The 25,013-nt window shown below is 36.7% G+C and overlaps 1 protein-coding gene across 1 annotated transcript in view; it reads left to right on the top strand.

Moving 5' to 3' along the window:
• The window catches only part of eys (eyes shut homolog), a 376,512-nt gene that overhangs the window by 47,564 nt on the left and 303,935 nt on the right, over positions 1 to 25,013 (top strand). The window contains exons 6-10 of the mRNA XM_067421808.1: positions 5,018 to 5,132; positions 11,904 to 12,063; positions 19,862 to 19,966; positions 21,158 to 21,297; positions 24,196 to 24,359. Coding sequence (XP_067277909.1) covers positions 5,018 to 5,132; positions 11,904 to 12,063; positions 19,862 to 19,966; positions 21,158 to 21,297; positions 24,196 to 24,359 — 684 coding nt within the window. The remainder of the gene's footprint in view (positions 1 to 5,017; positions 5,133 to 11,903; positions 12,064 to 19,861; positions 19,967 to 21,157; positions 21,298 to 24,195; positions 24,360 to 25,013) is intronic.

Below are 25,013 nucleotides of genomic sequence, written 5' to 3'. Positions count from 1 at the left end.
AGGCACTCTGTCAAGCAGGATATAAACAATTGAATGAGAAGTGTTTCTGGTTGCACGCTACAAATGTGTGAAATGCCCGTTTATTTGACAAATATTGCATTTAATCCAATTTGACTGTGATGAAAGCAAACACCTTGTGAGCATCACAATGGGAAACTGTCCACCCTGACTGTTGGCAGCAAATTTCAGTCAAACACAACTTTGTGTGTGCATGTGCGCGTGCGTGTGTGTGTCCTGTATATACAACTCCAAATCAAGAAAAGTTGGGATATTTTGTAAAATGGAATAAAATAAAAAATCAGTTATTTGTTAATTCTCTTTTAACTAACTGACAAAAGTACAAAGAAAAGATTTCCAATGTTTTCACTGAACAACTTAAATTTATTTTGTGAATACAAATAAATGTTGATGGTTGCTACACACTCCAAAAAGTGTTTGGACAGAGTAAAAGAAAAGCTTATAGAACAACTTTTTGTTCTAAAAACTTTTTTGTAACATCCCTCTATAAGTACATTATGTGACTTGGTAATAGGCAAGGGTAATGTGATTGTAAAAGGAGCACCTCAGTCTTTGCAAGCAAAGATGGGTAATGGCTCATCACTTGATGCCAGATATTATGAGAGAATTGTCAAACGAAAATCATTTTTCTCAATGCAAGTCTTCCACCATACATAATATTGTAAAAAAGAGAGAAATCTCAGGCTGTGTAGGGCAAGGCAGGAAACCTCTGTTGAATGTACATGATCTTTGAGCCCTCAGAATGCATTGCATGAGAAACTGTCATGCTACTAAGTTCAATATAGCTACATGGGCTCAGGAGTACTTTGGAAAACTGTTGTCACTTAACACAGTGTGCTGCTGCTGCTGCTGCTGCACCACCAACGAATGCCACTTGAATCTCTGTTACGCAAGGAGAAATCTATACATCAGTCTATGCAGAGATGCCGGCGAGTTCTCTGAGCTGATCTCAGATGATCCAAAACACAGTGGAAATGTGTGCTGCGGTCAGATGAGTCTACACGGACAACAGGTTCTCAGTTCCAAAGACGAAAGGGACCATCCAGACTTTCATCAGCGACAGATGCAAAAGCACACATCTGTCATGGTATAGTGGTGCATCCGTGCAAACGGCATAGGTGACTTGCATGTGTATGAAGGTACTCCTGACATGGAGGCATATATTGGGATTGTATGGAGACATTTAATGGCTTTAAGTTGACATCTTTCCTGGGAAACAACAAGCAAGTCAATGCCAGGCCTCCTTCTGTACATACTAAAACAGAGTGGTTTCTAGACACACCTGTAGTCCAGATCTGTCTCTTATTGAAAATGTTTGGCCCGTCATGAAGGAGAATCAGACAAAGAAGACCATGGCCTGTTAAGCAGCTGTCTTATATCAGGTTAGATCAGGCAAAAGATCCGCTTGCAAAATTGCAACAATTAGTATCCTCAATTCCCAAAAAGATCAAAACATGTTATTAAAAGGAAAGCTGATGCGACACAATTGTAAACATGCCCCTGTCCTTTTTGGAGTGTTACAGCCATTATTGTATACATATTTACTAAATGCAATTAAGTTTAGTAAAAACATTGGAAATCTTTTGTTAGTTAAATAATGTTGAAAGAGAATGAACAAATAATAGATTCTTGATGTTATTGCATTTTACAAACTGTCCCACTTTGAGGGATTTAAATAAGAGGGATCATTCAAAATGCATGTTATTTTTTATTAAGTACTGTCCTGAATACGATTTTTTCACATCAAAAGATGTTTACATATAGCCTACAAGACAAAATATAAGTTGAATTAAAAAAATGAGCCTTTTTAAAAGTTTACATACACTTGATTCTTAATACAGTTTGTTGATACCTGGATGATCCACAGCTGTTTGTTTTTTTTGTGTGATGGCTGTTATTAAGTCCCTTGCTTGTCCTGAGTCAAGTCAGCTTTATTTATTTAGCGTTTTTACAATGACGATTGTTTCAAAGCAGCTTCACAGTGTTAAACAGGAAAATATTGCAACAAAAATATGTTATCCAGCCGTACAGTTGTTTCAGCTCGTTTCAATTGATCATATAGCGACAATGTGGGCAGATCAGTGATATAGCTATAGATATATTTAACTGAACAGTTAAATTGCCCAGTGTTCTTCAGAAAAATCCTCCAGGTCCCAGAAATTTTGCATATTTGAACCCTCTGCAGCAGTGACTATGATTTTGAGATCCATCTTTTCACACTGAGGACAACTGAGGGACTCATACATTACAAATACATTATTGTCTCCTACAACAGGTTTACATCAAAGGTCAAAACAACATTTTTTTGTTTCACAGAAGTACATTTTTCTATACATTGCACTAGGGCTTCAGCTATCGATTTTTTTTTGTAATCGATTAATCTATCACTTGATCGATTAATTGGTAATAATTACTTTTCTCTTTATTAAATAGCAATACTAATATATAAGAGAAAATACGACGTTAACATTAACATCAACATAAAATTAACATCTAATTTGTTTGTTTTTTAGATAAATTAAGTTTTATTGCTGAAATTGCATACATTAATAACTGTTAAAAACAAACCACGAACTCAAGCAAATGAAATGTTCAGCGTCGCATTCCTGAAGCTCAACACACAGTTGTCTTGATTTAAAAATAGCGAGATTAAATGATCGAATGATGCCGCTCTCTCTTGCATTGATGTCTTTGATCTCGACAAGCTGAAAACGAAAGTTAAAGAACGACACACTCATTGCGTTTTAACATGAAAGGAATTCCATGTCTTTATTAAAATCAACACATTAATGATTTCTCTCATCCACCTGCAATTTTTGGAATGTTTACCCACCTGAACCGCAGATATAACTGCAATCCGCTCATAATCCGAGGCCTCACACAAAAAATTTGCAACATCCGTGTGTAGTTAAATGGACTAAACGAAGCGTCAAGGCAGATGATTTTGCCTAAAGGATTTTTTTAATTTGATTAAGTCGAGTTACTTGATTTATTGTTTCAATCCTACATTCCACATACATATAGTACCAATTTTTTTATTGAATGACCTTGAATGACTTGACGGATGAATCAGTCCCTCTAAATCATGCCTTTCTGCAAGCCTAATCTGCTCTGATTGGCCAGATGACCCAGTCTGTTGTGATTGGTCTACTGTGTACAGTGCGTGTTTCGGAAGCTAAATGGCCATTACCATAACGAAACTTCAGCTCTACACGGAGGCTTCCTAAAGCCGCCCATACACTGTGCGATATTTGCTGTCGTATAAGCTTGCAGGCAAAAAAAAAAATAACTCAGGAGAAATCACATGGAAATCATTGATGCTCATATGGCCACAGCTCACAGTGTGTGAGAGGAATTTCTAGACTTTTCAAGCACCTCCTGATAATTTTCAAATGCCAGATTTCCACCACAGGAACTTTCCCTAGGAACTAGGGACTTTTGGGTGGTACTTGGTGTGTTTTGACTGCAGGGACCATGCTCTAAATGAAGTTCCAGATAAAAAAATGTCCCCCTTAAAAAGTCCTTGTTTGCAAGTTTTTTTTTTTTTTTTTAAAGTTCAGGGACAAATTGTTCTGGGTAATTTCGGTGGAAACAGGGCCAGTCTTTTCTGGGAGATTTTGACCAGCGCACAGGCTGTCCCGCATTGCCAGATCATACACAACCACGTCACATAGGCTAGATCAAAAAATATTATTAGGCAATAGCTAAGTGCTCATGGCTGCTGTTCTCTGCTTTTGCTCACAAATCTTTTTTTTCTTTTAAACTGTAAAAAAATGATAGGAGCAGTAAGTTATGACAACATTGTGTTTTTAAATTAATTTAACTCATCAAATAAGTTCTCAATGCAATTTTAACTTTTTAATCCAAGTTATACAAAATTCAACTCAAAATTGTAAATCGGTTTAATATAATCTAAATTTAAATGTCTTGTACTTTTAAGTTGCTTTAACTTAAATTTAAGGCCATTAATTTTTTTATGGTTATGGTCGATTCATCAAAATGTAAAAGTGAAAAAAAAAAAAAAAGTGCCTCCACTTTTTTTGGCAAATTGCTTTTCTTGTGAATCATCTTGTGAGTTTGGGTTTGTTGACATGTCTGTGTACAGTACCAGTTCATAGTGTGTTTTAATTAAATGTATTCATTTTACATGCTTTCGAAAAATTGCTTTGTTTTCAAACTCATATTTTGAAATGCTGAATGTCATGTATGCTGTGATTGTGTGTGTTAGTATGTGATTATACTGGCCAAAAATAGGAATGTAGTCTGTAGACAGTGAAATGTTCATTAAATTTCCAGTTGTAAGGTTCAATATTCAGCCTGTGACAGTTTTTGAATTACTTCCTGCTGATAATGAGGGAATCTGCTACAGTTTCAGCTGCTTTATGAGTTCTTCCAGTCCTTGGGGGGTTCACAGCTATGTGTTCTCTTGCTCCTGTTCGTCTTTCTAGTTTTTATTAGCAAAGATCACTTGAATCTATACATTTGATGGCCCCTCTGACTAAATGACAAATGGAAGATAAGATAGAGATTGAAAGGGGGAAAATGAATTAAGAATTTAAAAGAATGACTAGAGTATGATAGTGTGTGTGTGTGTAAAGAGAAGGGCAGATAAAAGCAATAGCAGTTGGTCACCTGGGAGTCTGTGTTAATAATTGAGTGATCTTGCCTTTGTGCCAGAATAATATCATTGAAGTCTTATCACAGCAGAAAGAAGGCAAAGATCTGACTGAGGCCAAGGAAACAAGAGGAGCATATATGAAGAATATGTGCCAGAGGTTGAACATTTAACAGACAATCATGTCATGCATTTGCTAAAAGGGTCTTTTAATTCTCAACAAATGTCACCAAGGAGCAATAATGGTCATTGACACACCAGTGAGATCTAAAAACAGCAGTAAAGTGCCTGCATTTCATCAATCCTGATTGTTACTCTGGGCCATTTTTTCCTCTTGGAAGTGTATTTTTAAATGTGGCTAAAGTTAATGTTATCTTCCTGTAGATGCCGGCATGGTTTTTCTGGAAAGAACTGTGAAGAAATAATTGACTTCTGCAAGCTGCTGAATATTAACTGCCTGAATGAGGGACTGTGTCTCAGCCTAGTTGGAGGACATAATGTAAGTAACCTCATTTTTCAGTGGTTTATTTGCACATAAAATAATACATTTTAGCTCACATACATTTGTTATATTACTCTATTAAAGAGAAGCTAAATGGCCACTTTCTTAGGCACCGACCACTTTATTAGGTACACCTTGCTAGTAACATGGTAGTACCTTTTGCCTTCATAACTGCCTTAATTCTTCATGGCATGGCTTCAACAAGGTACTGGAAACATTCCTCAGAGATTTTGGTCCATATTGACATGATCACATCACACAGTTGCTACTGATTTGTCGACTCGCATCGCATGTTGCATGAATCTCCTGTTCCACTACATCCCAACAGTGCTCTTTTGGATTCTGGTAGTCTGGTGACTGTGGAGGCCATTTAAGTATAGTGAACTTGTCATGTTCAAGAAACCAGTTTGAGATGATTTGAGCTTTGTGACATGGCGAGTTATTCTGCTGGAAGTAGCCATCAGAAAATGGGTACACTGTGGTTATAAAGGGATAGACATGGTCAGCAACAATATTTAGGTAGGCTGTGGCTGTGAGCATATATGATGCTCAATTGACTGTACGCAAAGACCTGTCCCCTTTAGTTACTGTTGCTATGTCCGACAAGCTGAACCATTGATTTAAGGCAGGATGGATCCATGACTTAGTTATTTATGCCAAATTCTGATCCTACCATCTGAATGTTACAGCAGAAACCTGTTGAAAAAGCATGTCGGTTAGGTATGATTTAAAGCATGGTAGCTGTTTTTTGAGCTGGTTCATGCTGGTACTTAGTAGGGCTGTCAAAATTGCTCAAAAATGACATTCGAATATTCCCTAAAAAAAAAAAAAAACACGAATATTTGAACTATTTGAACATCTGGTTGCGCATTTTTCAATGAGGTGCATTACGTCAATAACAAAGCAAATTATTACAAAGAGACATAACTACGTGTATGGGTAGTCTATTTCAGTTTAAACATATTTGAAAACGTATTATTACACAAAAACAAGTAAATCAACTAGATGAAGCTGTTCTCTGCGGGTACATGAGCGATGAACGCTGCTGACGGTCTGGAGCTTACAACATAATGGCCAAGACCGCAGACCTCACTCTCTCTCGCCCTCAATCTCTCTGCGTATAACAGTTTAAGTGAACAAACTTGTGTTGATCAAGAGCTTTGTGCAAGCAATTTAAGGTCACGTCTTGTCCCAAATATAGCAGGCTTTATTCAGGGATTGAAACAAATATTATTAATATAAATGTTTAGTTTTACAGCATAGTGAACGCTCCGAGCGAGCTGTGCTGTGGTAACGTTAAACATGGAACTTTTCCTTGACATCAAACGGTAAATAAACAAAACAGTGGAAGCAGTGCATTTATCCTTTATTCATGAAATATCTATTCAGTCAGTACAGTAGCCTGCACTTTAGTAATGTTTCTGTTTAACGTTAAATAAAATGAGGCATGGTATGCTAACTGTAGCTTACATAGCTTGCATACAACTTTATATTGCGGCTCAACAATTTTACCTCCTACTGACCAAAATCCAAACTACTTCCAGACATGGCTATTTAGATTTTGGAGGGTTAAAATCGCTTTCTCTGCTGCGGTCGAGTTGGGCTCGGCACTTTCTGCCATCTTCCATGCAAGACCCGTCAACTTTAGCAGTGCCTGAACGTGCGTCTCCTGTGACCTGTCACCTTCAGGCGCACGAGTGCGCCCATGAGCAAAGCAGACAGCCACGCCACACCTCTACTACCGCGGGCATTTTTTTCCCCCACTTTTTATTTATTTAATTTTTTTATTCGAATATTCATTTTCACCTTCGAAATGTGTTTTTTAAAAACTGTTCGAATATATATTTGAATTTAGAATATTCATTGACAGCCCTAGTACTTAGTCATGAGCTGGTTTAAGCTGGTCGTGAGCTGGGACTAGTAGCTTAGGACCAGCTTAAACCAGCTGATCAGACCAGCCAACGTTTTCCAACCCTTTATGGTCCATTTTTGGAAAGCCCGTGAATTTTATCCTTAGTTTTATCCTTAGTTTCATGTTCTTAACTAGGGCTGTCATTTAAAAAAAAAAAAATCTAATTCGAACGGATATCAAATATCAACCAATTGTATTCGAATATATTAGAATATCTACAACCCCATATATAAAATTTTAAAAAACGGACACCACCGTAACAGAGATTCAATCACAAATGCATTAACAGTCTGACAGTCATAAACAGGACTCAGGCCACAGCCTGTATGGAAAAATAAATTGTTAACTTAATGTTTGAAACAGCAGGTTATCAACTTAAGTGTAAATTACGATATGAAGTGCCACTATATGCAATCATCACAGCTTTCAGTTTGTCTACCACATCAGATGTCGACGCCGTCCTCTCCAGCAGCTGGAATTTGTTTACGGATGCCATAGCAACTCTCAGCGGCCACCAGGACTTATACGGTTTTATAAAAGCTATTATTTGTTGTAAATTGTATTAATTATCTCAGAAAAAAAATAAATTCTAATGTCAGGCGCAGTTTAAGTAGTTGATTGTTTGCTAGGTTTCAGGACAGTGTCATTATGCCAAAATTATCTTAATAAATTCTTACGACATGAAATGTTTATCCCTCAGAAAAATGTACTTTCCTCTCTTGTCAATATGCTTGGTGCAAAAGTAAACACTCAAAAGTAATCCGGTCAGGTCGTTTACATGGTGAAATGTTTCGTTTGATCGATTCATGAAAAGGTTTATCTCACCCATCTCAAAACGATTACAATTTCATCCAGTTTGGGCAATTTGATTACGATCAAGGTGTTTATATGGAGCATTTTCTTTTAGATTGGACTTTTAAACCGATTACAGTGCTCCATGTAAACGCACCCAACTGTAAAAAATTGCGCTACATGGCACTTTAAAAACCGGATACCGAATGCATATTCGAATATTGAATAAAAAGTGACAGCCCTTTTCTTAACTGACAGGAGTGGCACCCGGTGTCATCTGCTTCAAGGTTTGAAGTGTTGTGCGTTCAGAGACGCTCTTCTGCAGACCTTGGTTATAACGAGTGGCTATTTGAGTTACTGTTGCCTTTCTATCAGCTCAGATCCAGTCTGGGCATTCTCCTCTGACCTCTGGCATCAAGAAGGCATTTCATGATGCCGCAGAAATACCCCTCACTGTATATTTTCTCTGTAAACCCTACAGATGGTTGTGCTTGAAAATCCCAGCATATCAGCATTTTCTTTAACACTTCATGACCCATTACATAAATCATATTTCTTCCCCATTGTGATGCTCAGTTTGAAATTTAGCCTCTGCCATGTGATTGACTTATTAAATTTTTGTTTTATGAGCTGTTTTACCTAATAAAGTGGCAGATGAGTGTGTGTGTGTGTGTGTGTGTGTGTGTGTGTGTGTGTGTGTGTGTGTGTGTGTGTGTGGGTGTGGGTGTGTGTGTGCGCGTGTGTGCGTGCGTGTGTGTGTATGTATGTGTAGCGACTCAGGCGAATCAAACACACAATCGCCAGTTACATTTAACAAATATGTTTTGAAAGTTGTGCTGATGGACAGACCTTCCCCCAACACAACAGAGAAGGATTTTTCGTTACCCTGGAAACCATCTGATAAGATGTTTTATGGCCCCGAAAGGAATTTGGCCACATGAAGTTTCAGACACAAAGAGCTTAAGACACAGAGCTTTTGCCTCAAATTATAGACAAACCATCTATAGATGAACATGCACCCCAGGACATTATATGTAAACACATAACTGTTTTGTAAAATGTTTCTTCTGTATGGTATTTTGCATCTTTTTGTCTGTGTCTTAACAAAGTACTAGTTCAGATAACCTCATATATGTCATGTCTCCTATCAAATTAATGCTCACTTCACGACTTACACTTCCATGTATATCACTTATTCAGAAAATGCAATGTGTGTTTGTTGCATTAATTATAGTATGAAGACTCAGAGACCCACTGAGTCGAACTTTCAAACTAAGAGCCATAAATCTGCTGAGGAATTTCCCGCCGGGAAATCCCAACAATCTCATTGGTTAAGTCTAACCCTGGAGGGTGGGACTACGGCCAGACCATAAAAGGAGGACCTCGGATGCCCTCCTTCTCTTCTCTCTTACTCCGCTCTCTTCTCTTCTCCAAAAATCTCTTCTTCAACTCTCTCCCTGTGGGAGCCAACACTTAAGCCATGCCACCAATGCAGGCCCTCCAAGCAGGCCTCAGCTCTTCCAAAAATCTTCTCTTCTACAATCCGATCTTCAAGAACACGAAGCATCGCTAAAGCAAACAGCCGCTTCCCTCCCAACCTCGGAAAGGACCGCCGGACACGCAGAGACACGCAGAGACACATGCACATAAGCGAGAAGCCAAAACGAAACCAAAAAGAATGCAAGTATTCTTATTCTTACTGCTGTAAAGAGGGTGTGTTATGTCCCTGTTGGGATAAGTTAACTCCGTGAAGGTCGTATTTGATGAACTGAAGGAAAGCATGCCTTGCTTACCCCCCCCCCACTCTCTTTGTCTCTCTCTCTCTCTCTTTTATCTCTCTCTAATTTCAGTCTATTTATTATTCTCTTTTATGTATTCTTTCGTTAATATCTATACTTCTACTCTCGTGATGCATATTTAGTATGTACTTTCTGTGTGAATTGTAGTGTTATTTTTAGTCTGTGTTTATTAAATCTCCAAAAGGCATTTAATGAGTTGAATCTGTTATTCTGCCACATACACAAAGTCAATGAAACTTGCGATCTAAACGTTACCTAACTGCTTATGCTACTATGTTAGTAAAGTAAACTGTATGACCATTTGAAATATTGAACTTATCCTGATCAGTAAAGTTAATGTTTCTCATGCGCTCGTAAAGCAGTAATCCATTATTGAGAATTGATTTGAAAAGTCTATAACTAATTTGCAGGACAAACTTAGTAGGATAATTTCAAGCAATTTCATAAAGGGTTACTTGTATTTAATTAAACAATTTTCCCTATCGGAAAATTTTAATACGTAATGAACAACTGGCAAATCATATTCATAAATTCATGAATATTGAATATTAAATCCCTTTTGAGTTAATTATTCCCCGAGACATTAAACTCATAAGCTCGTTGTTGTTACATATGTATGTGTGTGTATATATATATATATATATATATATATATATATATATATATATATATATATATATATATATATATATATATATATATATATATATATATATATATATATATATATATAATATATCAGATATCAGATTGTGTTCCTTTTGATTTCCTACCCAAAATGGCAATGCAAAAACAGCTGTGAAATGACAAATAATCATCCCAACATACACCAAAAATCTCTCCTCGCCCCAGGAACTGATGAACAATTATTTATGAATGTATACTAGTTTTTTTTTTAGTTTTTTTATCAGTCTCACAGTCACATGATAGCATCCTTGATTTATGCTTGTGTCTCAAGGTTTCAGCCACCCTCTTCTATTTCAATATCATCTTTCTGTCACTCCCATCAACAGATCTACACTTTGAGTGATGCGCCACAGTTATACACTGTCGATTGATGTAGGACGCATCTGTTTTTATTATGAAGTGCTCTAGAATATGCGCTTTACATGAATTGATTTACTTCAAGTGCAATTTGTTAAACTATCAAAATGGGTTGTTCATACATGGGGATTTGTCACAGTTATGCAAAATGTATGAATTGAAATGCTCTTTTGATATAATACTAAAATATTTTCTAAGTGATGTCTTACATTGAGTGAATGACCTATGATTGATCCTGGCTATTAAATAGTTCTTCTAAATGAAAATAATTTTACATTTCTCCTTTTGTGTTCCATGGAAAAATAATAGAATACGGGTTTGGAACGACATGCAGGTGAATGAATAATGATACAATTAATAACAATTTAGTTGAAACATTCCATTAAACAATATATTCACATATGTATTTTATGTTTATATTATTCAGGCATAAAAATAATAAAATGATGCCTGAAAAATATTCACATTCTCAAAAATGAAGGGAACAATAGTATTTGAGGGTGTCAGCATTGACTCTGAAAGATGTTAAAAAAGTTCTCTATTTTATGTCACAGTGAGCTGATAACATCCAGGTAAGCTCAAACTGTGTTCTTGAAGACTTTATGGTTGCTATATATGGTTTTCCTAAAAACAAATCTGAAACTTGAAAAACTGCATATGGCTACTGCTGCATATTGTTCGCCAGTTTCTCTGCAATAGTTTCTGTGATGTATGAACATTAGTTATTATAAGAGCTAATTTGGTTAACATGCTGTTTGGAGACATCTGGTTGTTTAATTTCTAATCTGTCACATCCTTAATTAAAACTTTGACATAGTCCAGGGAACAGGCTACGTTTTTTCATTAGCTAATTGGTGATGAATTTGTTGGTCATCAGCAACATTTTTCTTTTCTTAAACTTCCTTTCTCCCCTTTTAATCTTCCTAAAATCTAATTGCTTTCTGAGAAATGATTCTTAGAATTACCAAAGACTGAACTGGCTAAGATTTTTGATTTAAGGATATTTAGTAAAACTTCACTTTGTAACCATAGGGGATTAGAAAGTATAATTACCTTTTCATCAAAAGCTTGAACGCTTGTTTAACGGAACTATAACAGCAGGGGATTGCTCTGTATATATAATTTTAAGCATGATTGTAGAAGTATTTAGTGTTTTGTTGACTGATTGAATATCTAATAATTAAGGTTAAATTCTAAATCTTTTTTTCACTTCCTCAACAGTGTCTCTGTGCACCAGGATGGATGGGGGAGTTTTGTCAGTACTTGGATAACGCATGCTTAGCCTATCCAAACAGATGCTTGAACGGAGCTACTTGCATCAGTATGAGTCAGCCAACTGCACCCCCGCACTATATGTGCACCTGTCTCCCTGGATACACAGGTTAAAAGAAAACTATATCAACAAACTCCGGAATATTTTATCCTGATTTATGTTCAAGTTTGCACAGAGTTTGGCAGCAGAAGCTTTTTAAAGCCACTCTCAGATTGATTTTCTTTTTTTCTACAGTAGAATTGGAGATGGGAATTATCGTCACGTTTTCATGCAGTGTCAGGGATTGCATAAAGCAAAAAATGTTCTTATATATCAGCTATATCCGTATAATTTTGAATGTAGCATATAAAATATTTCTGTCATCTATTGTATGTGTTATTCTGGTGACATTTTTGAGAAAGTTACATGACACTCAGACTTGTGCACCGTTAAAAACTGAATCCAAAATTCCCAGTATAATTCTTGAATTTGAGTTAAAGGGATACTTCACTGCCTTTTCATATTAAACTATGTTATTCCCTTAACTTAAACAAGTTGATACATACCTCTCTCGTCTCAGTGCGTGCACTTAATCTCTCTGACAGGCAGTGACGATCTGATAACATTTAGCTTAGCCCACTAAGCCCAGTTCATTCACTACGGTACCAAACAGAGATCAAGTTAGAAGCAACCAAACACCTCCACGTTTTCCCTATTTAAATACAGTTACACGAATAGTTGAACGATCAAGTATGGGGACAAAATAAAACGTGGCGCGTTTGTAATTGGATTAAAAAGGAGAACTATAATGTATGGCGGAATAGCACTTCTTAGAGTACTTTGGCTCGGCGCAGTAAAAAGTCCCGGCCGAAACATCTTCCCTCACATCTCCCTATTGACAGAAATGAGAGAGTGAGGGGGAGGTGTGAGGAAAGATGTTTCGGCCGGGACTTTTTACTGCGCCGAGCCGAAGTACTCTCAGAAGTGCTAATCCGCCATACATTATAGTTCTCCTTTTTAATCCGATTAGAGAAGTACCACGTTTTATTTTGTCACCATACTTGATCGTTCAACTATTCGTGTAACTGTATTTAAATAAGGAAAACGTGGAGGTGTTTGGTACTTCTAACTTGATCTCTGTTTGGTACCATAGTGAATGAACTGGCCTTAGTGGGCTAAGCTAAATGCTATCAGATCATCACCACACGTCAGAAAGATTAAGTGCACGCACTGAGACGAGAGAGGTATGTAACAACTCATTTTAGTTAAGGGAATAACAGTTTAATATGAAAAGGCGGTGCACAGATCTTGCACAAAGAGTGTGCTGGGGACTATTTTCAGGATAGTAGGCTAGCTGGAGCTGTTTACCTCCAGTCCTTGTGCTAAGCTAGACTAACGGTTGGTGAGTCAGACAGAGTTATGGCACACACAGAGATGAGTACCACATAAATGGCATGTATGAACTTATCTAATTCTGGGTGATGCGGTGAATAAGCTAAAGTCCCCAAAAGTCAGCATGTTCCTTTTAAAATTTGATTTGAATTAAAGGAAACTTCTAGAAATATTATTTTACTTTTTATACTGAAAGGACAATTCATTTCTCTGAATGATCTCAAAACTTTTCAAAAAGAAGCCAACCATGAATATATACATGAATATATAGTGCATTTATATTTTTATATTATTTTTTATTTTTTATGAAGTGTGTACATTTAATGGTGCTGTTTGATCAAATACCTATTCATTATTTAAAGGGATAGTTCACCCAAAAATGAAAATTAGCCCATGATTTACTCACCCTTAAGTCATACTAAGTACATAATATTCTTTTTTCAGAAGAATACAATGTTTTATATATATATATAAAAATGTCCTGGATAAACCTTTATTAAGTGTACCACCTCTCACAGTTCAAAACGTCTGATGTCATGCGTTGCGCCAGTTGCACTTTTGAAGTTGAAGTTGAACACCGAAGGCGGTCTGCCAGAAGCTAGATATTTTACTTTATAATGTTTTAAACAGGATATTTTTCTTACACAAGCACTTTGCTTCACTTCAGAAGGCCTTTATTAACCTTTCAGAATGGATTATTCATATGGATTACTTTTAGAATGGATGGATGCTAGCCTGACAAGCCAGACCCACATCAAGATGTTTGGTCTGAAAACTCACCATTGACAGGGCTCAATCCGAGAGGCGAGATAAACGGTCGTCTTTCAAACTCCCTCTGCACGCGATAGGATAGAGCTACCAATGCTACAACAAACCAGAGCAACGAAGGTGAGACAGAGCTTGTTGATAGATTAAACATTCGCCATATCCGGTCGGCAAAACTCAGAACACATTTTGAATCACACATCATTTTATGAATCACTTCAGTGCCGTTCTTTGTTCTTTTCTCAGAGAAAAGCTTAACTTCAAGTCTTCCAAAGTCGTGGTCAAAGCTGATTCGAAAGACCGCCGTTCGCCAGTTTCTGTGTTTACTAGAAGCACGCAAACGCAACTCGGCCGTCATCATTATGGCCCCGCCCACCGACTCTATACACAATGTGATTGGCCCGTCCAGAGTGAGGGGAATACAGTTCAGAAGGATATTGAGAGTTGCTAGACGACACTCACGGGCAGATTAAACTTGCTGCCGCTAGGGTGCGTCTAGATTTCTAGGCTAGATTGATGCACTTTGATTCCTTCAAACTTTGAGCTCCCATTCACTGCCATTATGAGGCTCAGATTAGCCAGGACAATTTTTTTGATATAACTCTGATTGTATTCATATAAAAGAAGAATGTCATATACATCTAGGATGACTTGAGGGTAAGTTAATCATGGGGTAATTATTTAAATTTTTGGGGGAACTATTACTTTAAGCCAGTTTTCCACTACGTAGTACGACTCGGCCTGACTCTGCTTGGTTTGCTTTTCCACTGCTGTTTAGTACTGCTTTAAATTGGATGGGATTAAAGACTACTGATCATTATAGTTCACAATACAGCCATTGCTTCTTTCTTTTTTTTTCAAGTTGCATGCGACGGTTGTTTAAAGCAAGTCATTTATAAAAGCCGTTCCAAGCCATACCATGCAGTGGAAAAGCGGCATTAGATTGTTCTTTCTTTTTTTTTACACACTGAGGAAAACATGTTTATATCAGGGGGAAAATTGGCATATCTAGTCAAAATTAATGATGTAATTATGTTTTGTTTCAAAATTTGTTTGTGTTAGGCAATTCAATCCTTAGAATTGCAGTTCAGTAAATTACTCTTCTTGTCATTTAACATCCTGTGGGCATGGCCAGTTCTATTCAAATTTCAACTCACGAATTTGAGAAAGAGCCAGTTCTGAATTTTGCCCTAGCCTGAATGACACAGTTTCATGTCCAACATCTATATCATCTGCTGTAATGTGACTCAGAGTGTGTGTCCCACCGAGACGAGTCCCACTGCCCTGAGGCATCTCTTTACCGTAACTCATCTTTGCACATTGCCCCCCTAACTGGATTATTCTGTAATTTGTTTCATCATGCCCCCTAAATGAAGGGCAAATAGAGGTTGGAGAACACTTAATCAGTAAATCTAACTGGGAAAGCAAGATCTTTCATTAGCTTGGCCACCAGCGCATGAGCACAGGAGGAGCTATTTGCCTAAACAACCCAGAAACAAATAAACAAACGAGAAACGATTTACTGGATTTCATCAGTCATGACGTGTTGATCTTGTTGATATGCGTTGCAGTTCAATGCTCTTTCATAGGAAAATATGAATGCGAATACGAAGTCTTTTATAGGCAGTTTACATGAATTATAGATGATCTACGTTTCATGACACCTATAACAGTATAATATTATATTGTCTGAAAAATGCCCTCCCTGAGAGATTTCTTTTAGTATTACATGGCAGATCTCATATTGTCAACGGGATAATCGCCAGTGCTTCTGTGTCCTTGTTATCACCTCTCAGTCTCCTTGATGGCTCTATTTCCCTTCTTAGCAGATGAAGAAATCCATCTTTCCACATCCCAATTGTCAGTGCCAAAAGGCACCTGACAATTTCTGCCTCTCTGTGGGCTGTATAATAGATTAGTATACTACTAGACGAAAACATGTCACAGCTCAAACCTCAATGTTTTATTTAGACATCTGGGTGATTCTGGCAATATCTCCATCGATTAATGACCCCAGAGACTTAAAAACGACCGTCCCCGTCCCATTTCTCACCACAGTATTGCCAGAAGGCCAATGTGAAATGTCAAGTGCTTTCATTATAATCTTCCTCCAAAAGTCAGATGACACGTTGAGGGAAGATAATGTGACTTCTCCAGCAGAGAAAAGCGTCAGGGAAGCAGATCTTGCACTGGATAAGACATTCAAATCTTTTTTTCCCCCTCTTGCATTGCTTTTTCCATGCAAAGATTTTATTGATTTGACTCAGTGTTACGTAATTTTTTATGAAACAGTGTATGGATGAGCAACATTAGACTCAGATCTGCCAAGCAGTTGGGAAAACGACCTTCAGAGCAGTTTTTGAGCTGCTGCTGATTATTAACTGCTGTAAATATGAACTGCCATAACATCCAAAAAAAAAATCCTCCATGCCCTTTTTATTAAGTTGCCAGAGGTCAACCTGATAACTATTGCATCTTAATTTATATGTTGCCATCCATCATCTTCAAGTACATTTAGTTCACAAAAGTTTCTTAAAAGAATAGTTAAAATAAATGATTATATGTACTCATAACATATACTTAATTTTGTGGAAAAAAGAAAACAGATTTGAACAATTTTAACCATATCTGTCAAACTCATTTTAGACAACAACAAAGCAAACCATATAAATACTTTTATATATTTATAGATATTTTAAATAGTGTGTTTTGTTTTCATTAGGCTATCAAGCGATAAAAATAAAATAAAACATAAAAATATATAAAAAACATTTAATTAATTACATATATTCTGATTAATTAATCTAAATGAATTGCATGGATACTTTTTGCTGTTAAAGTATTTCAAATAGACCTGGAGCCATTCTTATACATTTTTCTATATTCCCTGACATTCCTTTTAAAAATGTAGCCCCAAACCCGAAGACATTTTTATTTAAAGACAGGGTGGGTGATTTGTTCAAGGTTTTTTTAAAAAAAAACATTTTTTTTACGTTGGTTAAAAGTCTCTTCACATCCTGATAGCAATCACTAAAGCACTATTCGCACGGGATTAGTATTATCTAGGGACCTCTGTGATTTAGAAATGACTCCTCCACATCTGAGTTTTGTGTGGCGCATTCGCACGGGATAAGCAAAGCCTGTGATTTTACTCGAATTTACAGACTTCTCCCGGACATGATGTCAAGAATTCGTTATAGATATAGCTATATGAAATCATAAACAGGCATCGATATCGTTTTGATTATTTTATAGTAATAAATAAACATCTTTTCGTTCAGTTAGCGAACAGACGCCATGAACTGAGCTCAGACCAGCGGCAGGAATCAGATTTCATTTATCACGAGTAAGCTGACAATATAAGGCGGAAGATTTAGATTCAAAACTAAATGTAAAAGCGCCTATTTAACGATTTAAACAAGCTTGTCATTGTACTGTTCTGTTATGTTTTTCATTAAGAACAGTATTGATGTTAATATTAAACACACCATTCAATCAGATTACTCCCAAATTGATGCTCATTCTAAAGTGAAAGTATAATCCGTGCGGCTGCATGGGAATTCATAAAGGTGCGCATTATGAATGCAGACTTTATTCTTTGTGAAAGATAAAGATAGAAATGCTCACAGGAAGAAGAAAAAAACGTACAAAAATTATAGACGATCCGCCTAATCCTGGCCAAATCACAGAGATGTCGATTCGCACGGGACTACTATTATCACAGGACATTGGTGTGAGGCGAAATATGGTAGGTAATTTGCGGGGGAATTTTTACTTTATAAATTACAGAAATGGACGACTCACACGGGATTAAGATTACAGACATTCTCTGCAATTATTACAAATCAGGTCCCTAGATAATACTAGTCCCGTGTGAATGGGGCTTAAGTTAAGTGATTTAAATGTGTGTGTATAAATATATAAATAAATAAATAATATACTGTATACTGTATATATATATATATATATATATATATATATATATATATATATATATATATATATATATATATATAATTTTATATTTTAATATATATTATAATGTCTGTGAAATAAAAAGGAAAGTGTAGGACCATAAAATATCTGTCCAAATGCAATGGTACAATGTCCTACCTGCCTGTCAACGCATGTCTTTTCATACCTTCGCGTACCCTGCTCACGTTGACATCACGTCATCGACACGTTTCATGCTATGCAGAGTTAGACAGACGTCAGTGCAAGTACTGAAACAGCAGCCACCTTTTACAGTTCAATCAAAACAACGAGTTTATGCTGAGTTTGGAAGAGATGGAAACCCGTGATATTATGTTGTGTTCCAGACAACCTGTAACCCTTGTTTTTCCAACCTTCTACTACACTGTAAAAAAAATTGTTGGTTTTTGTTCAACTTAAAAAAAAAAAAGTGACCTGGTTGCCTTAAAATTTTGAGTTTATTGAAATTAAAAATTTGAGTTGATACAATGAAGGAAATTTGTTTAATAAATAGAAACTCAAACTATTATTGTATCTTAACCACATTAAAAAATTGATAAATCATAATCTATTATAAATCCATTTGGCATGTTTCAATGCGTCATCATAATTTCAATGAACTCAAAATTTTAAGGCAACCAGGTAACTTTTTTTCTAAATAATTTTTTACAGTGTAGGCATGTCACGCTATACCAAAATTCTAGTAGTCAGTACCAATACCATAAAAAATTTACTTTTTGAAATGATTTTGAAATTTGAATTTAAGTACCACAGCTAAATGTTTTGTTTTATTTTATTTTATTTAACTATTTTTTCTAAAATTTGAATAAATTCATTCTCTTGAAGCCAATTTAAACTGCAATTTCTCATCTGGCCCAGAAGGGAGCAGAATCTTATTGAGCCCCATGTTAAAATGTTAAAACTTTACAGCAGAAAAAAACATGTTTACAGCCTGGTACAAATTTTAGTTTTGGTCTAAATGGCTAATTTTGCCCTTCATGACAACTGCGGGGTGATTTCTTAAAAATAATTCATTCGTTTACATTATTTAAAGCCTTAAAGTTCTGCATAATTAAGGGTGTGGTTACTTTGAGTGGCAGGTGGATAGCCATTTATCCGCCGTCATTGCGTCACTTAAGCTCCGCCCACATCCCGCTTTTTTGGTTTTCTCAAATGAAACGGTAAATTCTCATGAAGTGATGGATCATGTGTCCATGTCCTCATATAGTGACACACGGCAGTTGGTAGAGAATACAATGACAGTGTGCAAGTTTTTTATTTCAGCTTTATTTCAGTGAGCAAAAACATTTTAGTTTAAAATAACAACACTAAGAAAATCACGATGGTTCGGAAAGACATGAGCTCGAGTTAGTGATGCAGTTTTTGCCTTTTAGACTAAACTGTTTCTTTAGTCTGACATCCTTTGCCTCCTCATTTCTTTCTTCTTATTTCACACAAACATTCATTGAGTGACATATATATTGCCCCTCTCTGGCATCTCTCTTAGTTCCATATGTTGCATCATTTTGCATACTTTCTGCAAAATGTTAACGGGCTGAACTCTGACTAAATGACTCTTTGAACTGTTGCTAAATTAGTTTCTTGTGGGTGTTTCAGTATGTAAAATACGATTTGGCCTCTCTTTTCTGTGACATGCACCACACGGTGAGCCATAGGAGAAAAAAGTTTCCAAATTTGCTTCTAAATCCCAAATGTCAAAAGTGAAGTCAATATCTTCATGGGAGACGAAGCGTAAAAGCTTAACTAACACTCCATTCACACCCCTGTCTTCCTGCAGGACGCTACTGTGAGGCTGAAGTAAATGAGTGCGATTCCAGTCCCTGTCAGCACCAGGGAACATGCACTGACTTTGTTGGATACTACAACTGCATCTGTCCTTCAGGTGAGTTTCTCTTACTTGTGAGAATGAGTTTTTTTAGTCTGTGCCACAAATCCCCACCATGCCAGCACCAGCGGCTCTGACTGACAGCTAAACAAATCACTCCCGTTCTCACACTGCCAGAGCTCATTAGTACTGCAGAATTGTGTCAATATTGTGTTATGAAATGCTCTTCTCTTTTGAGGCCACCGCATTGATATGGTTTCCTCCCGTAATTGTTGGTTCTGCTCACTCTTTCTGAGACACGATTTGCATTCACTGATGCAACCTGATGGCTCACCCTAGAGATTGGCAACTCACTGGCGGGGTTACAAGCATGCTTCTCTGCCAGCTGCTCTCTTCCGCTCGATGAGTAGAAGACCCAGAGTCCCAAACGCCCCCTCCCTAAACCTGCCCACGCATACTCGCCGCTCCAGGAACGAGATGCAAAAGGGAGAATCATTTGAAGGACTTCCTCATAAAAGGACTGAAGATGCTGTTTAATTTTTAACAATAAAAGACTTGACATGGCCGTTGTGAAATAGTGGACATAATGTAATTTAAGTGTGTGAAATAGTTTTCTATATTTAAGGTATAGTTCGCACAAAAATAAATATTATGCAATACAATTCCAAACCTTCAAGTCTTAGTTGACATCTCTAATCGACCAGTCAACCATCCGGCCCCATCCTTAATTTTCATAAGTGTGATCTTCCTGCTTATGCCTCCATGTGAATGTATTTTGAAATGATTGCTTTTCATTATGTAAGCCAAATGCAAGCAAGCCAGGTTTTTTTTTTCTCTCACACTCGAAAAGCCCTTGAACAAACTAGCCTGGCCTCTTTCTGACCTTTAAAATTTTGTTCTTTTCACTTGCACTGACTGGCTTTTAGGCTTTGAATAGGCTTTCAAAAATTGATTGCTGTTTTCCTTTTTCTTTCTTTTTCCAAGAAACAAAGGGGTTGGGGGAAGAACTTTGATTTCCAGCTTGCATCATGTTCATTGATTGACCTTATTGATTGAGGCACAATGACATGACGAATATGTGCAGTGCTTTCTCAAAGGCATTAACAAGAGCAAAGGCGTTTCAATCTTGGTTAATCTTTTAAATTCTAGTTTTGCACAAGATTTCCTTTAGTTCCCAATCAAGGAGGCAACCATGGTAAAGGCTATCAATTCTTCAAATTGTTTTGCGTTCCTCACCTCCCTTTGCAGGATACACTGGGGTTGACTGCGAGATTGACATAAATGCTTGTGCATTTCCCAATGTCACCTGTCCTCCTGGAACTTTCTGTGTGGATTTGCCAGGTGACCAGCTCCATGCATGTCAGATTCAGTGTCCTCGCTATCTACAGGTAGGTCAGAGTTGGTCAGCCCCTTTTAGTCCCTCTTAATTCAAATAATTTCCATTGCAATGGTTTAAACTATTACTGTAAATTAGGAAATGTATTTTAAATGCATTAACATAATTTTTACTCTATTTCCAACAAAAGTAATTATAAATAAAACAAAACAAAAAAACAAGCAAACTGGAATGTCTCATGTTCACATTCAAAGAAATTAATCTAGTGATGGAAAGAAAACAATACAGACGTTTACAGGTATTAAACCAGCATTTCGTAATTAAAAGACTACAAATGTAAACAAAATAAGTATCCATCATTTACTGATAAACACAAAATGCATGCATGAATTGGTTAGTGAATTATGTAGTATTTTTGCAATAAAATATCCCAAAACCAGCAGGCCATGTTATGTATTTTGTTCAGCTGAGATCTTACAATATCCCAAATGTTTCCGACTATTTGTAAATTGTGAGAAAATTGTGAGCTATTTTAACCAAGGAGCCGGGACATTGGAGGGAGTCGCCTGTCAATTGCGTCATATCTGTGTTACCCTCAGTTTTATTAGAAACGCTTTACTCTTACTGCAGTGTGCAACAAGTGTCACAGCAGCCGCTGAGCGAACGCATAGAGTAACGCCATAACATCATTTTAAACACACTTAAATGTATCTAATATAATAAACAGCTGCGTTACCTCATACTCATTACCGGAAAAGCAGAAATGGCGCCGCTGTGTCCCGTCCCATCATAATAAAAGTCCCGCTGTTCGCGAGCCGTGTGTTTGTATAACAATTGCTCCAGCGTCCTTGCTCAGCTCCTTTAACACTCGGTCCTGCTCCTCTTCATACTACAGTAACATTAATAACCGCATCCACGTACATGATTTATACCTGAGTCCTATCCTGATTCTTTCCCACCGGCTGTGAGGTGAAAACCACATCCCAAGATTCTGAGCTCAAACTTGGCGCCTTTGTTTTGATTAGGCACCCTCTAGCGGACGGAAAAATTACAAAGTGCAGCTTTAACTTAAACTTTAAAAGGGGTGATGAATCAACTTTTGTTCATGGTAATATAAGAATATCTTGTAAGTTTCAGAGCTGAAAACTTCCTTTTTTGTAAAAGAAAAGCTTTTATAGACACCAGGCCCAGAAAAATGAGGCTCTCTAATCAATGACGCATAAGAAGGGTGAAACGCCACCTCTATGTGCACGCTGCTTCTGTAGCCCTGCCCACCAACTTGTGAGGCTAAACTAATCACGCTACCGAGCAATACATATGCCAAAGATAGCAAGATAATCGTTTTTAAACAAGACACAGTTTGACACTGTATTTGCAGACATATTTAGATTAAAACACAATGCTGTTCCTTCTATATTAGATCTGAGAGGAATGGTGCAACACACTTATGTGAGTAATACATGCTTTTTTGTGTGATAGTATTGCATTGTTATAGACAGTATTGATTATGTTTACATGTCTAACAGAACATATAGCACGCTGTCACAGGCTGGAGAATCCCTTATTTGTTGGTTCATTGCGATTTAGAATCAGAACAGATCAGATCGGACATGCAATGTTATGGGCCAAGGGGCTCACAAAGCCCAACGTCCCAGGGTTATGTGTTTTTTAGACAGGCTACCAAAACCTAAGCACGTCAGCAGGCCGGTGAATCTGAAATAGTGAAATAACATTAATTTCTTGATCTGTGTTGTTAATGCTCACGTGTGCGGTTCACGCTTATCCACCGATCGGGCATGCCAAGTAATAAACAAATAAACCAATCGTGCGTGGATGAGAGATAAATCATTGTGTTTGTTTGATAAATACGTTTTGAGAGCCCTGTCAGAGAATTATTCCGGTTGCCGCATTCAAAACGTGAACTGACAAGGGAGTTGAAGCTCATTAAATATGCAAATCTTCTCCAACCCTAGCAGTGGGCATTTACTTCCAAGTCTTCAGTGCGGCACACCCATCAAAACCCAGTGTTCAGGAAAGAACCTTTAAAACCAATGTAGAAAATAGCCTATAACTTATTAGTTATGATGTTTTTGAATGTAAAAACCATGCAAACGTTTTAAGTTAACCTCAGTATAAAACATTATAAAAAATGTAAAAAGCCAATTCATGACACCTTTAATATCATGTATATCAACTGTAGTAACAATAAACTCAAACTTAGTTTTAATTATGTTTTAATTATATTGTAATTATAATTATTACAAATTTAATTAGTAATAATTATGCACTGATTTTATAGAATTGCATGTTAGCTGTGGTCTTCATGCTGCAAAAGTTGGCTGCTGATCAGAAATTCACAAATCAAACCATGATGACATCAGTGGTGACAAGGCTTGCACAAAAGTGATTTTGGGCAAATTATTTCACCAACGAAAACTGCAACCTCCCAGTACACTAAACCATTTTACCAATGACAAGACTTACAGACAGAAAAAAAAAGAAAGAAAAAAAGCTAGAGTCAGATCCAGTTTCTGAATAAACAGTTATTCAGAGTAACGAGAAGGCATATGCACTTTTTTTTAGTGCATTCACCACCCTTTTCCACTTCCTTTAAAGAACATGAAAAGAGCAGGTTAAAAAAATGTATGTTCTAGCACACTATATTCTTTTGAAGATGTGTGAAGCTGTTTGCATGCTTTGTCTCTGAACTATACTGAAGGCAAATTACATGTCTCTTTTGAACATGCTTGATCATTCGGATGTGTTTACTTGTGTTGATAATCACCAACGTAAATTGCAATTAAAATGCATTAGCTTTCCTTCATTAACCAGCATGTTTTATTTAACATCACGACCAAGCAGTCCTCTTTACAAAAGACCAGAATTACCTTTACACACATATTTAAATGAAGGATTGTTCTGGAATAATGGTTGATTTTCATTTTGACAGCCATGTGCCAATGGAGGACATTGTGTTCTTTACAACATCACCAGTTACGGTTGTATTTGTGCACCTGGATGGACTGGGCCGACCTGCTTGGTCAACATAAATGAGTGTGTCCAGCACAGGTGTCAGAACGGAGCCACCTGCGTGGATGAGGTTGGTGGGTACAGGTGAGTCTGGGTGAGAAGGGTATTTTATATATATATATATATATATATATATATATATATATATATATATATATATATATATATATATATATATATATATATATATATATATATATATATAGGTTTGCTTAGAATACAGCAAATTACCTGCTTTGAAAGTAAGTGGATTCAAATATGATTCTGTTTTGCTCATGCAAAGGCTTTATAAACCAATTGAATGCATTTAAAAGGTGTGTATATATATATATATATATATATATATATATATATATATATATATATATATACACAGTCCCTGACAAAAGTCTTGTCGCTTGTGTACAAATTGACCTAAAGTGCTGCTGAAATATATTTCTAATCAAGATTTTTTTACAAGAAATGGCTCATTTTAATCCCACCAGCTTTTGTGATAATGTTTCAGTGAAAAACTAAACTTTCAAAAAGTATTCTAATATTCACAGCTTGGTAAAGCCCATTGAGTCAATTTTTGCAAAGACATAAGTGTTGTCACCTTGTCATATGAGCTTCACCTGTGACTAATAATGGATCAATTAGGTCTCAAGTGTGTATAAAAAGAACCCCAGTACGCTAGACCTTCACATCAACTGCAACTAGACCTCTGCAAACATGCCTAAGATTCACCCTGAGACTAAA

The sequence above is a fragment of the Pseudorasbora parva genome, chromosome 17 (genome assembly GCF_024679245.1).
Source record: "Pseudorasbora parva isolate DD20220531a chromosome 17, ASM2467924v1, whole genome shotgun sequence".
Lineage (NCBI taxonomy): Eukaryota > Metazoa > Chordata > Actinopteri > Cypriniformes > Gobionidae > Pseudorasbora > Pseudorasbora parva.
This window is presented reverse-complemented; position numbering and strand designations above follow the sequence as displayed.